The 15,586-nt window shown below is 38.9% G+C and overlaps 1 protein-coding gene across 1 annotated transcript in view; it reads left to right on the top strand.

Moving 5' to 3' along the window:
* LOC111339480 (E3 ubiquitin-protein ligase rnf213-alpha) overlaps positions 1–15,286 on the top strand; it is a 138,050-nt gene extending 122,764 nt beyond the window's left edge. Inside the window, exons 86-104 of the mRNA XM_088738394.1 lie at positions 656–709; positions 802–1,002; positions 1,867–1,966; positions 2,155–2,198; positions 2,460–2,557; positions 2,724–2,877; positions 3,232–3,412; positions 3,881–3,972; positions 4,080–4,137; positions 4,930–5,129; positions 5,311–5,452; positions 5,971–6,054; positions 6,403–6,580; positions 7,377–7,584; positions 8,016–8,090; positions 8,663–8,863; positions 9,157–9,246; positions 13,645–13,814; positions 14,442–15,286. Of these exons, the coding sequence (XP_088594520.1) occupies positions 656–709; positions 802–1,002; positions 1,867–1,966; positions 2,155–2,198; positions 2,460–2,557; positions 2,724–2,877; positions 3,232–3,412; positions 3,881–3,972; positions 4,080–4,137; positions 4,930–5,129; positions 5,311–5,452; positions 5,971–6,054; positions 6,403–6,580; positions 7,377–7,584; positions 8,016–8,090; positions 8,663–8,863; positions 9,157–9,246; positions 13,645–13,814; positions 14,442–14,604 (2,493 nt within the window). The 3' untranslated portion in view covers positions 14,605–15,286. The remainder of the gene's footprint in view (positions 1–655; positions 710–801; positions 1,003–1,866; positions 1,967–2,154; positions 2,199–2,459; positions 2,558–2,723; positions 2,878–3,231; positions 3,413–3,880; positions 3,973–4,079; positions 4,138–4,929; positions 5,130–5,310; positions 5,453–5,970; positions 6,055–6,402; positions 6,581–7,376; positions 7,585–8,015; positions 8,091–8,662; positions 8,864–9,156; positions 9,247–13,644; positions 13,815–14,441) is intronic.
* The last annotated feature ends 300 nt before the right edge of the window (positions 15,287–15,586 follow it).

Raw genomic sequence — 15,586 nt, 5'->3', positions numbered from 1 at the left:
GTACAGTCAGCATAGTTTTAGAATGCTAACCAAAACAATCTCATAAGACATTCGAAGTGAACCAATCTCCTAGAACAAAAACCTAAACAAAATCTCCCGTTGGGGCTTCTAAGCCAGGTCAAGGACGCACCTAAACAAGATTAGCGATGACGATTATCGTACGAGAATGAAGCTCTCTCACAACGGTCAAGGACATATTATTTAAAAGTTAACAATAAATGTGTTTTCTGGCAAGCAAATAATCAACCAAGGCTCACAAGACTCGCATAAGGATTTGAAGATAATCTAACAGGTCCAAACAATTCCAGAACGTTCCTTATTTTCGCAGTTCCAAAACACTTCTAATTTAAGTAGTTCATAACAAATTGTCCGGTCAAACCTAATTTTCCCCGAACAGAACTCACTTTTGGCCATACAAACATCGATTACGTCTTTTCGCTGTGATAGTGCCCCCCCCCTCCCCACGACACGCTGTTCAAATATGTTTAAATATAAAACAAGAACATTTTTAAAGCATTTCTTGACCTGTACGTGAGGATCAATCTCAATGCTGCCTAATTTTGACCGGACATTCTTAGTTAATCGGCTGTAATTTCAAGCCCTGTGCTGCATTCAGAGAAGACCAGTATTTGTTGGTTTATTTTTACCTTTTCAGGTGAGGAAAAAGCTTGATGATTTTATAACAAATGGAGGACACTTATCTGAAACGGTGAGACAAATTAAAAAAAGAAAAATGCATGTATGTTGTGAGAACATGGCTATTAAATTTTTTAAAATTGAATTTCGCTGACTCGAATGCAGGCCCAACCTTTCGCCAAAGAACTTCTTGCGAACCGTCAAGGAGGACATCTCTGGGAACTTCAAATCTACAATGGTAAAAGCCCACAGGAGCATACCTTGGCTGAAATTGTGATCCACACAGCGGTAGCCTTACAGTGCGTTGGTTCAGGATCCTTGGCTCAACCTCTCTGCGCCCTTATGTCGGATCCATCGACCATGAACGTATGTACATGTTCATAAACAGCGAAATAACGATAATACACGATAATAAAGGGAATTTTTGTTCTCCAGAAAATTTAACGTCCTAACCTTTGGTCAATTTCTGGTTGACTTATATTAGCTTCCATGTTCAATATTTAAGATTAGAATTGGAAAGGAGGATGTGTTCTCGATGTTGTGTTCCTTCTTAATTCGGAGAATGGCTGAAAGGCATTTCCAACTTGTTAAGTTGTTGTAATGGCCCAAATTCGTCCTTCCAACCATCACTCAATCACTCGTTTCTTCCATTTCTGGTAACCTTTTGGTGGGCCCCGCCGACTAGCGTATTAGGCTTTCGTGAGTTAAGATCTCGTGTGGGGCTCAACTGATAGCTGAAAATTGGTCAAAATTTTAACCCTAGAATGACTAAAACCCAGAAAGTTCTCAAAAGTAGGTGAAGAAAAGACAAACGCTGCTCTTTGATAATTTGTTTCTCGAATGGTGATTACTGTCCAAAAACTGGTGACGTTCGGAGCGCAAAGAGAAAAACATATGTTATGAAGAAGATAGTAATTAGAAAAGAAAAAGAAATACAATGTATCTCCAAACATGCTGCCACTTGGGGCCAGTCCCTCGACAGTTCTTTTTAAAGGATAAGCGCAATCCAATGCGCTAAGTATGCAGATAGAATGTGAAACTGGAAACGTGCTTTCTGGGAGTAGACCACAGGGATAAAACATAACTTTCATTAAAAAAAGGTTTTAAAATACAAAGTTCGATTTGCTCGTCCCTTTATGATTTATTTTGCAAGTTCAGTGGTTCACAGCCACTTTGATGTGAGTGTCTGCATTGAAACATACCTCCCATATAATTATTGGTTCTGTACAGAATTCGTTTCTACCAACAATGCCTGAGGATAACTATCTCGAGTGCATTAATGTCATAGCTGAAACTATGAAGAGAACAGGTTGGGTCGGAGAGTGGTATGGTAAGTGTTGTTGTTGTTGTTTTTTTTTTTCTGAAATGTTTTTGTAAGATGTTACTTTGTTTCAAAGTATCTATACAATTATTATAAAAAACGACTGCATAGAGCAAGAAGAAAACAAGTAAGTCTCCCATTCCGTTGCCTGACGTACATGAATCCTACACTACGTAATTTTTTTCTTTCCTTGTCAGAGTGCAGCAATCTCAACTGCAGACATCCGTATTTTATTGGGGAGGTAAGTTTTTACACGGTGTGCCGGCTCATGAACCGTGTACTAAGTCACTGTGTCATGACGACAAAAACCAAGGAGGGATGGAAGGGTGTGTTTGTTTATGAGAGGGGAGGCTCTTTTGGTTTAGGACGGTTTTAAACTGATTTAATCAAAACATCGAATTTTTCTTTACTGTCGTTGTCATGAATCATTCTAATATATGTAACGCACAGTCAACCCTTGTTGCTGTATTTGCTTACGTGTATTTTGTATGTTCTGGAATAGTGCTCGAAACCAATGGAGAAGAGCACTTGTCCTGGATGTGGAAGGGTCTTAGGAGGGGAGCAGCTCACGTTTTCAGAAGTATCTAAAGTTTCTAACAGGTAACTTGAAAATATTGTGTTTGTCATCCCTTAAGTACTCTATGTTACTGTACTACATTCTGGTTTAGTTTGAGTCCAGAATCACCCTAAAACGTTTACAGCAGGTAAAAAAGGAAGCGTCATTGATCATTTTACTGATATCTATCTCAAAATAATGAACTTCCAGGAAAGACAGGACGAAGACTGGTCACGCCCTCGGAGTACCCGGTTCTAGACCCACTCACGCTGAACCGCAGAGAGACATGCCACCGGTAGTGTGCAGTCTCTTGAGGACTTTAATGCATTCGGCTATGGTCATGGGAGCCTCCAAATATCCCCAGGTGATTATTTGCTCGCGGTCAGCGAGTAAGCAAAAGAGGAACTTTGTCATTGACTGAAGCTTCAAGAGTAATTAATTTTTATTCAGGCTGTAGGTGTTTAGATAAAAAGACAGAATGCTACGCTTCACGTATCATTAAATTTGTCAGAATTTTTTTTCACGATTATGGGCAGTCTTATTTATGAAAGTTTCATACTGCTAAAATCCGCCTTCGTGTCACTCGTTAAGTCGCTGATTCTGATGGAATAGACATCAATGATACTATGTTGGTAATCTTGGAAAGCTCAAAAATGTTTTTCAAAATTTTTACTCTCACTCTTGACTATATTAACAGATCTCTAAATTCTCTTCAAAGGAAATCGCACAGCTGATCACACCTCCATGCCCGTCTCAGTGTGAGGGGCAATTCTTATGGCAGCACTTACAGAGAGACCTTGATGTCCTCGGTAGAGCACTGGGGCGCAGTGTTGACGACGCAGCTCTTACTGTTCATTTAGCATTACAGAGAATGATCTTCTTAAATGGAGGAGAAACTGGTACAATTTTTTTAAAATTACATTTCTTCATTCCAAAACTGCGTTGTTGTAATGGTTAGTAGGCTGATCGGGAGGTGTGAGCTAAGGCAAGAAATTTTATTAGCGCAATACCTCTCTCTTCATTAACCCGTCTTGGGATGGAATCGCATGCGAAAATCGGCAGCCTCTTTGAAATTGGTGGTTTAGCCCAAGAGCGTACCACCCTAAATGTGAACCATTCAAAATAAAATTTAAAAAGAATGGATGGGATGCATTTGTATCGTGACAGACTGAAACAAAAATTTCCATTATGTGTCATATTTGCGTCTGTACTCTTTTGGGGTAGGATTCAATCCAGATGCTCCGGCAAATCAGTTTATTACGTAAATATATTCGACCAAATATTTCTGTACGTAAACATCAGCAGCTTTGTTATCAGGATTCCTATTGCCGTTCATTTATTTCTCCTTTCTCTTTCCTTTTTTTCAGAGAAAGCCCATGACATGCGACTTCAAACCCGGGACAGCCGCCGCAGCTGGGAAAAAGATTTCTGCTCTCAGATTCTTGTTCCTATCATCACCGTATGTTCCTAGTAGATTGAGATATTTTTTTTCGTTGCTTTCATTTTTTGCTATGTACGACCTTTCTACAAATGATAATCGTTCATACTTTTGCAATATCTTCTTAGCATCTTGACGAGAAACTGCAGAATGCCTTAAAATTTTTGATGGAAGACGAGAGATTTGGTACGCTTGTTCATATTAATGTTTGGTGATGTAAGAAATGAGATGCGAGCGACTGGTTCAATTTTTGTTTAATCCTAGTACATATTATGACAGAAATGAAGACTTAGGTGTATGGAATATTCAGCGGGTACTGAGCCTTTGCTTTCTGTAGAAGTCTAAGGAAGAGGTTTAATGATACAATTGCCACTAACTGGCGCATTCTAATTGGAATGGTCAGTGTTCTTCGAATATTTTTTAGTAGTCAGCCAGTTAAAGACAGTAGCCGACGGGAACCAAACGAGTCACCATAGAGCAGAATCGTTTCTCTCACGAACATGTATTCCCCTTGCCTTCACCTACTGTCAGTCAATCTTTTTGGGTACATACAGAAAAAGAGCAAGGGTTGAAATGTATTTCAGATCAACTTGTCCAGGTCTCCTTCTGATTTGTCTTTTTAAAGAGCTTAAAAGAATTGGTGTTTTTGCAGAGAACACACATGGTTCCAAAAGTATTGTATTTCTGTAAGGAGTAAGGGGCTTTATCTTATTATTTTTAGTCATTCTCTGCAACCTTCTAAATATGATTCGATACAAATGAGAAGGATTAGAATATTAGAGAGTCACCAAAAGCGGAAAAACAACCTAGGAAGGAACGAGGATGATTAGGGAAGGGGAAGACTTTCACGGATTGCAATTTAATTGAATGACTACCAAGTGATTGCAAGCACTAATTTACTCTGACATTTTCCTAAGTGGTCTCGTGACTTCTTGAGTGTAAATTATTTCATACATCTTTGTTTGGTTTCGTTTTCAGGGAGGGATCCTCTGGTTCGTGAACTTCACGAGTTTGATGAACAGGTGGAAGACTTGTCTCAGGGCGTCTGGCCTATGTCCCGAGCTCTTTGGAAGTACAGACAGCATGTTACTGTAGAGGGCTTGAGTAGTTATTTTCAAAGAGAAGTCCCTTCTAGTGGCGAACAGGAATACAAAGTGTTGAACGCTTTCCTTAAACAGGTATCTTCAAGATTTGGCAGAAAATATTAAGGGTTATATACTACATAGATTTTGCTGTCTTATGACATTGTTTCAACCGGATTCTGGGTTGAATTTTAGGCATCTGTTAGTAAAAAGCCAAATGGAGTCTTTAATTAAAAGTTTTTCTTAATACGTCCTTTTCTCGTTTAAACAAATACAGGAACACAAGTTACGCTTCGTTCGGTTTTTACCCGATGTTGTTCGTCTCCAGCGTCTATTGATGGACAGATTCCACCGTCGAATTGACAAAACAGAAGCCGAAGACTATACCATCGGGGATTTTCTCAAGCGCCTTCCTAAAGGTACTTAATCAATCCCCAAGCAGTATTGAATATAGCCAATGGCAAAGAAATTAAGTACGTGGTTGATGCGAAAGTTTGATGTTTTGAACTGCTTTGCCACCAATTAGTTGTCTACTTTGCCCACAAATTCTTTTCGGCAACGGGAATGAGGAAGGTGTCAAAGCGGTCGCCTCACGCCAGTTCGATTTCTGGACCTGGCGTCACACGTGGGTTGTCAGTGGGTTTCTTTCCTTACTCCGAGAGTTTTTCTCCAAATTCTCCGGTTTCCTTCCCACCAAAAACAATCCTTCAAATTAGTATAATTTTCTTGGAACCTTGCTTTGGGTCATTTGCATAAACACGTTTCGTCCTTGACACGGATCCTTGTTTTGAAATTTATGTATGAAAATTCTGGATAAGGCCATCTTGTGTTTGTATTTTAGTGAAATTTATTCATGAGAGAGCTGCCTATGTAAGTGCGACTGAGGTCAGTATTTATGTAAATACTAAACCTGAATGAAACTGAACTTATCTTCTAGGTTCTGTCAAAGAGGAGTATACTAATCTGTTCCAGAGTTTCAAGAATGCTTGGAATTCCTGCAAGTCATTTCTCGGTGATCAAGGTACAGCAATTGCTCCTTCACTAGGCTGAAGGCTGGAGTAATTCGTATTACTGAATTACGTTTTTCCCCCAAAGAGATCTAAAACTCAGCGTACTGAGATTAAGAAGGTCAAACTCAGAGATTAATGCTAATCTTAGAGCATAATGAGGATCCTTGGTCAAGAAAGAAGCTCGCCGATTTATGAAGAATGGGCTATTTTTTTCAGAAACTTTTGCCTTATCGATAATTTTTTATGTGTCAAGTTATATCCCTAAGACTCAAGCTGAGTGTTTTTCCTAACAGTTTTATCCTTCCGTAGTGGAGTACCTTTATCCTGTTTTAATTTGTTATCATCCTTTAAACCTTAAGGTCGATTAAGCGTTCCACAAGACCTTTGTAATACCGCAATGGACAACGACTGTCCAATCGCGATGGTTCTCCCCCGCGCCACTGGTTTGGGAGTTTGTTCGACGTCGCTCACTTACTTTTTGGTTAATGCCAATAACGAGTCTCTGGGAGCCTACCGTAGTGCAGCTAATCAAGATAGGTACACTTTAACGAATAACCTACGTTTTGCTGTTTACCTTTACCTTTGATCACCATGATCAGGCGCGTAGCGTCCTCTACGCATATACGCACGTGCGTACTTGAAGTGACCAGAAAAATTTGATAACAATGTTGTGTTTGCGCCAAGTTTGCTCAAAATAAGGGCAAGACGCTTTGTTCTTTGCTTGTATTCACACAACTATTTCAAACAAGAAATAAAGAACGCAGTATTTTTCGCTCAGTTCACTTAGGTTTCTGGATCATAGGTACTTGTGCGTACTTGAAAAAATGACCACGCTACGCGCCTGATGATCTGGTTTGGGTAATGTGATCTGCAGATAACGTTGTTCTTCTTAGTTTAGGTCTCAATTATTTGTAGAACTAACTCAGCTGCAACAGGAGCCTGATTTTAGCGTCGTGCAACCAAATTTCGTTTGCGTTTGTTATATTTTTGAGAACATTGCACTACCGATGATGATAAATATCATTTTCAGCAACCTTGACATAAATTCAATTTTCTCCTTCAGCCGTGATCAGTCTGGCAAAAGAATCACAAAAGTGCAGCAAAATTTTTTCAGAGAAAAGTAAACTACACACCAAAACTAAAAAGTAGAACAGTGAGGGTAATGTCAGTTAGTGAGAGTGTTAACTAAACTTTTTTCCTTCGTCTTTGTTACAAACCCATTCAATTTGTATTTGTCACCAATGTGGTTGGATCATTTGTGTACGTTTAGTATTCACGCATTCACAAACACAACTTATCCTTTCTCACCTGTAATATTTCCTCGTGTCTAAAGCCACTTAGAGCGTGTTCCTGTATCAGAAGTGACCTTGTCCCACTTGGTAGCCTATGATCCTGAGAGGGACCTGCTACCCATCATCCTGGCACATTGTAACTACTCTCTAGAGGTGGGACAGGAGACTTTAGTCCACTATGATTGGGCGGCTATGGAGAGACAGTTGATTGACAGGTTGTTAAGAGGAAGGCCTTTTGTCGAGTTTAAGGTAGGTTGAAAATATTCAGGACATAAATTACGTGACGAGGGAAACATTTTCTGTCGTTTCTAGGTAATTCGTTTTCACCACAGGAATGTTTTCATTGTCTTCCCATTCTTACTAGGTGTGTTTCGTTTTATCAGAAACAGGTATAATCCCATTTTTCAGGCATGTTTCTTTTGTCGAAATATGCTTTTAAAATCAAAAAGAAAAGTTTGTATCATTAGAGAACAAAACTTACCATTTGTCACGTTTCTAACGAAGGACTTCTGTCACGGAACAGTCAGAGCAGATATCGTTTCAGAGAAGTTAGTTTGTAGGGTAAAGGGCTAGTGCGCACGCTGCTTCACGTGTTAGCAAGTTTTGTAAAAGCAGTGCTATCAACCCTATTTTGCAATTCTCGTCACTGAGCTTTATGCATCCGGTGTGGAATTTTTCAGGAGGAGCGTTTTGTGTTCAGCCGCGACAGCCGAGATGACGCCGTGTTTTCCTCCCTCGCTGGAAAAATTCCTCAAGTAAATTCAAAGTTTCTTTTTTCATATATATATTTCTTTTTTTTTCATATCTACATTTAGCCAGTGTAAGTCGAAAGTCTAGAACTGAAGTTTTATTGCGCTAGAGTTTCACCAATACACCTGAGAAGAAATCTTAAGGGGTAAATTGTTTATATTTGTGGGCTATCTGGAGGTGTCCGATAACACAAGTCTTGATTGGCGATGCGAACAGGGGGTTTCAAATTGTGTAAACATTTTAAGTTTCCTTCATTTTTACAATGAAGGCGATTAAATTGTTTTGTAGTTTATATTTGAGAACAAAATCCTGTGTCCTTTTATCTTTTTGTCCTGCATTCTATCTTTGATTGCATTTTTGTGAAATGGGTTTTTGTTAGCTTTTTTTATTTTTTACTACACGCTGGCTTCTTCACTACCCTTCCTCTTCATTTGGGTAACAGAAGCATGTTTCTGGCTCTGAATTGCTTGGTTATTTCTTACGTCGCAAGTAATATATTTATTACATTTGTTTGATGTTTATGGTTGTATTGGTGTGGTCAAGACCTAAAACGCTTTCGCCGACTGTTATTTTTCAGGAACCTATTTCCCGCTTCATCGAGAGTCAGATTATTTTAGATCTGCGGTCTTCATTGTCTGATGTCTGTGATGTTATGTCGTCACTGGATATTGCCATTGGTTTTCTTGCCACATCGGGTGGCCAGTCGGAGAAGCTTTTAAAATGCTACTTACATGAAGTTCTTAAGCTACCCAAAGATCGAGGTCTTAAGAGTCCAACAGTAAGTGCATTGCAACTTCATATTTGAAGGACTCACTTAGGTTGTCGTCATTCTTGACTGTTACAACGCCCTAACCACCAATATCTGAACCAAAATGCCCCTTTTAGTAGCCATAAAAACCCATTTTAGGAGGTCCGAGGTTGTGTACCACTTAAGCGATTTGTGAGAGATGAGCAATACTTCGTTTTTATCAGTTGGCTAAAGGAGGAGCGCTGTTTGCTCATGTGTTGGCCATTATTCAGCAATGCTTTGACTCATGCACGAGTTTTAATGGATCACGTCATATTTTTTAGGCAGAGCAACACTGCAACTTATCCCATACCTTGGCACTGTGGCGGCTTATGGCTCTCGAGAGAGCAAAAATCAAGTCAAGGAACAGACAGGTTAGGTTTGAAATGATTGTTTTTCACTCTCGGCGGTTAAATTTCCGGGTAATCACCGTCACAATCGCAAACTTTAGCCCCATACACATTAGAAAAGAACAGAATAAAACTGATTAAAAGTTTCCTTCTATTTCATTGATGTTTGGCTTATTTTCTTATGAAGAGAAAAGTGGCTTGTCAAAAGCATCAGTCGTTTCTTGGGATACAAGAACTATTTCAACTCCTTCCAAAGTTTGATGAGTGTTTCTGATGTGCTATACACGAGATTTGCTCCTCGGCTTTTCCGCAAGGTTATCAAAGTGTGGCTTTGATAAGACGTGAGTAGTTTAGGAGGGCACTCTGGCCCCCAACCAATCATAGAACTACATTTGGTACCATATGACGCAAATGGACTAATCAGCGTTGCGTATTTGACACCCCCAAACTTGAAATGTAATGCACAATTTTCAGGTGTTTTCGTGTTTCACAGAGTCACGCATCAGACACACCATTTTCTTTCTACCAGGATGTCACGCGCCGGGGTCCGCCCTCCAGATGCATTGGTAGAGATTATTTACAAACCAATAATAATAATAATAATAATAATAATAATACTTTATTTACCCAAGCATCACCTAAGAGCTAATAGCTCGTTTAAAACATGAACGTGAAACTAATTACAAATAATGAGTTAATAAGAACTAATATCAAAAGATAAAAATATTGAAAAGCGATATATTATCTAATTTGTATGAGCTATCTAATTAATAAGCGAAAGTTGTTAAAAATCGAGTTGAAGCCTCGCCATAAACGAATGCAACGCGCGCCTAAAAGCGGCCAAGTCCGGACATTCCCTAACTCTAGTAGGCAAACCATTCCAAGGCTTAGTAGTTAGATATGACCATGACTTATGCAGGTATTCTAAGTTGAACGATGGCAGCTTAAGGCGTGTGCCAGACCCCCTTAGGTTGTAATTTACATTTAAAACGTTAAAAAACTTACTAAGATATTCCGGTCCCTGTCCTCTTAAACATTTATATAAAATAACTAATGACTGGAATTGCCTCCGTGTCTCTAAGTTTTGTAATTTAGCTAAATTAAGAAGAAAATCATAAAACACTGAGCTTGAATACCCTAGGATAGTCCTAAGGATGTAGTAATTAGTGTCCTCTAACTTGTTTTTGAGTCCATTACTTATTCCTAGCAGGAGTGGGCTACAATATTCTAAGTATAATATTCTAATATTCTAAGTCCATATGCTTTGTAAAGGCGAATCATAACATCTTGTGGTTATAAACTTACGCAGCTTAATAATCACTTTATTCAAGTCGCTAACAGTGTTGCACGGATAAATGACAGTGACTATGGACAGGACTTCGAAAATCATCCTAGTATTTTGGCCATTCATGAACATTATAGGGACATCAATACGCCACTTTCTTTTGATTTTCACTGTACCAACTGTGTGCAGGTTGAAAAATTGCTTAAAGAAGTTAATATGAGCAAGTCGAGTGGTCACGACATGATACCGCCGCGACTAATCAAAGCATCGGCAGCTGTGATAGCTGAGCCCATTGCTCATATGTTTAATGCCTTAATTGCTCAAGGTTTCTACGCAAGTGTATGGAAAATGGGGCAGGTGACACCGCTGTTTAAGAAGGGTGATGAATTTAAAAAAGAAAACTATAGGCCTCTCACAGTCCTACCTGTACTCAACAATATATATGAGAAGCTGCTAATAGCACAGCTGGGAGACTTTTATCAAGCGATTCTGTCGGATTCCATCAGCTCTTACAGAAGGTTCTACAGTTGCGAGACGGCGCTGCTAAAGTTAATTGAGGACTGGAGGGCTACGCTCGATAAAGGGGAATTAGTTGCGGTAGTCTCAATGGATCTTTCTGAGGCTTTCGATGTTATTCAACACAATCTACTTTTAGCAAAACTCAAAGCTTATGGTGTGGGAAAGAGAAGTTTAGCACTCTTCAAGGATTATTTTTCGGGGAGACAGCAGAGAGTCAAGATTGGGGACACCTTTTCCTGTTGGAAAGATGTTAAAAGAGGAGTTCCACAAGGAAGTGTTTTGGGGCCTGTGTTTTTTAATATATTCATCAACGACTTGTTTTACTCGGTTACGCAAGGTAAATTTCACGCATATGCGGACGATCATCAGTTATACTCTTCTGATGTCGACCCAGTAGCTCTAGATAACTGTATTTGTCAGGAAGTGAGAGTTGCAAATAAGTGGTATCGCAGCAATGGAATGATTGTAAATGAGACAAAACACCAGGCTATAGTCTTGGGAAAAACAGGCCACTCCTTCTCTTTCCCATTAAAAGATTCTTTCGATATATTTGGAATAAATATTGACAATAGATTGCGTTTTGATAATTATATATCAACTATTTGTAAGAAGATAAATGGCCAGTTCAATGTAATGCTAAGATTTCGTAAACTTATCTCTAAAGATACTCTACTAAGATTGTATAAGGCTTTTATTATGCCACATTTTAACTATTGTTCGTCTGTATGGCACTTTTGTGGTGCGCGTAGTACTGAGAAGATAGATACTTTAAACAAGCGAATTCTTAGAGTTATCTTGCAGGATTATAATTCTCCCTATGACTCTCTACTTAGCAAAGTTAACTCCAAATCTCTGTATAAAAGACGCCTTCAGACTTTCTTAATTATATTGTACAAGAGCTTGTTTTTTAACTGCTATCCAGGCTATCTAAAAAATGTGTTTAGTTTCCGGTCTGTATCCTATAATCTACGCGGAAATTATACTTTGTCTCTACCGTCTACAAAGACTACTACTTATGGTCTTCACTCCTTTTCATATATGGCTTCAAACTTTGACTATGGAACTCTCTTCCGGACTCTTTTAGAACGTCTGACTTTTCTGATTTCAAGCGCAAGATTCTACAGTATGACTCTTTCTCATAGTTAAATTTTAGAATGTTACAATTTTACATTTTACATTTTAGTAGTATTTAGAATTATACTTGTAACTCGAAGATACTAGCTAATTCTTTAGCTACTCCAAATTCGAGATTAAATAAAGTATATGTATGTATGTATATGTATAGCTGCCTTAGCACATGCTTTCTTAAGTTGTACTTGTATATAGGGCTTAAATGTTATTCTTTCATCTAAAATGACACCAAGAATCTTCAGACTATCAGTCAGCTCTACATTATCATCTTGTAAATTAATATTATATCTATAATTTACTGGGCCAATGGCCATCGCTTGGGTCTTTGTTGCATCGATTTGCAAATAATTATGTTGGAGCCATGTACATGCTACTTGAAGATCTGAGTTAATAATGTATTGTAAAACAATAGGAGATGTATCTGAGGCAGAAGCAGTTGTGTCATCGGCATATATTCGCAATGAGGTGCCTTCAACAAAATAATTTAGATCATTCATATATATGTTAAACAACAGAGAACCTCAAAGGCTCCCCTGAGGGACCCCAGTTCTAACAGTTCTCCACTGAGAATAACTATTGCCAAGTTTAACACGTTGTCTCCTCTCACACAAATATGCAGTCATGAGTTGTAATGCCCTCCCTGAAAAACCATAGGCCGTCAATTTAGCTAGAAGAAGTGAATGACACACCGAGTCGAAAGCCTTGCTAAGATCAACCGCGACTGCAACGACAGCTTCCCGCCTATCAAGACTCGCTCTCCAATCCTCAGTCATCTTAAGTAGAGCTGAACAGCAAGAGTGTCCCCTTAAATAACCAGATAAATTATGAGACAGCTTGCATCGAAAGGCCTCGTACATCTGATCAAACATGACTGTTTCAAAAACTTTGGAAAAAGCAGTCAATAGTGAAACTGGCCGATAGTTAGCGTTATCGGTCTCTTCCGACTTCTAATATATGGGGGAAACATTGCTACACTTCCAAAACATAGGCCAACTGCAACTTGTTATAAGATAGTTAATCAAACAGGTCAGTGGCTGTGAAATGGCGGGAGCTGTAATACGTAATGGTCTTTTCGACATGCCATGGCACTTCAACTTCTTAAGTGGTCTATCGATCTCACTTGATTTCGTCTGGAATAACTTGTAAAATTTCTACTTGGCTAGGTGCAACCCAATTCGAGTTGCCTCCGAGAACTAATTCAGTTTATGGAGGGCGGACCGCGGCATGTCACATCCTGAGAAAAAGAAAGTAGTGTGTGTCTAGTGCGTGACTCTGTGACACTTGAAACACCTGAAACACCTGAAAATTGTGCGTTACATTTCAAGTTTGGAGGTGTGTCAAAATACTTAACGCTGATTGGTCCATTTGCGTGACGTAGTGCAAAGCAGAACTCTATAATTGGTTATGGGCAAGAGTGCCCTTCTTTACTACTGGTATGTCCAAGTCAGGTCCTCTTTAAAACAAACCTTCGGGGAAAATTTTTTTAGGAGCCTTTTGAGCAATTGTCTGACGCTTTCAAGAAAAAGCTTACTTCACAAGAACAGGCCAGCCTAAGTGGTGTGTTGCAAGAAATCGCCATGGACATATTTCTGCCGCAGCTCCTGCAGATTATTCTTCTCAATGTCCCAAAAGATGGTGAAAAGATTGCGACGATGAGGTAAGACGGTCTATTCCAAATGTTCCAATCTTTAATGCGTATTCGTTGGAACAGAAGGTTCTAACTATGAACACGTTACTCCATCTTGTTGTAAATGTTTCTCTAAATTTCCCCTTTTTATTTAAAGTTCCTTTCGTATTTTGTAAGCGAGCTGCTGGTTCAAGTCCATCTTTGATTTCTTTCAGCACTTGGAATTTAAAAAGTGAATTGGAAACTATAAAAATGAAGATGGTTAATTTTAAGCCTGGTATTTAAGTAAAAGAGGATGTTATTCAGGGAGTGACACAGGCATGCTCAAAGATAAAAATGTCCTAGTGCTATAGGAGTCGAACCTACAATCCTCCGATTAGTACTCCGTGTTCTCTGAGTTTTAGGAAACTCGCGGCAGGTTAGTTAAGATAACTAGGTTATTTAGTTTTGTTTAACCAATCAGATTATTTGAACCATTCCTACCAGGATTCTGATTGCTTTATTGTAGCCTGCTTATGTTAGTGTAGAACATGCTGACGAAATCGTCGTTTGCTTCGGAAATGAAGTTTGTTTTGAAAATTGAAAGTAACGCGTGCGGAATTAAACGGATTGTTTATTATTAAACAAATAGAGAAGCCTCATGCAAATCTATTTCAGCTTTGGAGAGTACTTGGATTCGTGTTTTCCCGAAAATGGGTTGGAACAAATCCCAGGAACGGAGAACATTCCGGACAACATCAAAATGGCGCACCTAAAGGCAGTTTGGAACTCCGCTGTCCAGTTAAGTGACGACTTTCACAAAGATCCTCAAGCATTTTGATCCTCTGCTTGAGGAGCAGCCGTTTAAAAGGTCAAGACACCGGTGCAACCTTTCAAAAGAACGTCTTTTTTCAGTCAGTTAGGCACTGAGATGTAAGAAACAAATGGGAGATGTTAGGATGTAGACTCGTAATGTTATTGTTTTGGTATGCCAAATTTTCATAACAATTTGGATTCTTTTAGGATAACTTCTCCCCCTCCTATCAACGAGGACATAGCTACACTTGATAGCAAATTCATTAAGTTGAAAATTTTGAAATTTAATAATGGTACCATTTTTGTAGTTATAAACGTGCCTTAGCTGATGATGATTCATCTAACAGAATCGCTGATAGTATATTGTTAGTGTTCAGGGGTGGCCGTAGGTTTGCTTCATATATTTACCACAGTCCTAATTAGGTTTTTAGAAAGAATCTCCCCCTCTTCCTCACACCAAAAACACGTGGATCAAAAAAATTGAGAAATGAATAGTAGAAATAGTTATCTGAAGTTTTGCATGCATGGTGAGCGGCAGGGACTAGTATTGTTAATTAGTTTTTCAAAGTTTTTTCTTATAGACTCAAAAGATAAGGCGAATGCCACAGCGTAAGACAATATCAACGTGATATGTAAGCTTGAACTACATCTTGAATTGGTGCCTAGTGTAGAAAAATTTCCAATCCATTAAACGTTTGCATAAACTAGTTCTTTGCCGCCGTTTATGTCTTCTAAAGTGATAAGCACCCGACACCAAGTTGTGCAAATTTTTTATGTGGGCACAAAGGCTCATATTATAAAGAACCTTATACTAATACTTCCTGAAGATGCTTGCAAAACTGACTTACGTTTCTGTCTCTTGCTACAAATATTTCGGGTATAATCGACATGTCCTTGATTCTCTTACCCACCGCCCTAAATGCCCTTTTCTGTTCACTCATCGCCTCTTGCCATCTCATGAAAACTAGCTAGGGAGGAGCGGTTAAGCCGTATAGCCGAGACGTACT

The sequence above is a fragment of the Stylophora pistillata genome, chromosome 11, assembly GCF_964205215.1.
Source record: "Stylophora pistillata chromosome 11, jaStyPist1.2, whole genome shotgun sequence".
NCBI classification, from domain to species: Eukaryota; Metazoa; Cnidaria; class Anthozoa; order Scleractinia; family Pocilloporidae; genus Stylophora; species Stylophora pistillata.
Note: the sequence above shows the minus strand (reverse complement) of the source record. Positions and strands in the feature narration are given on the sequence as shown.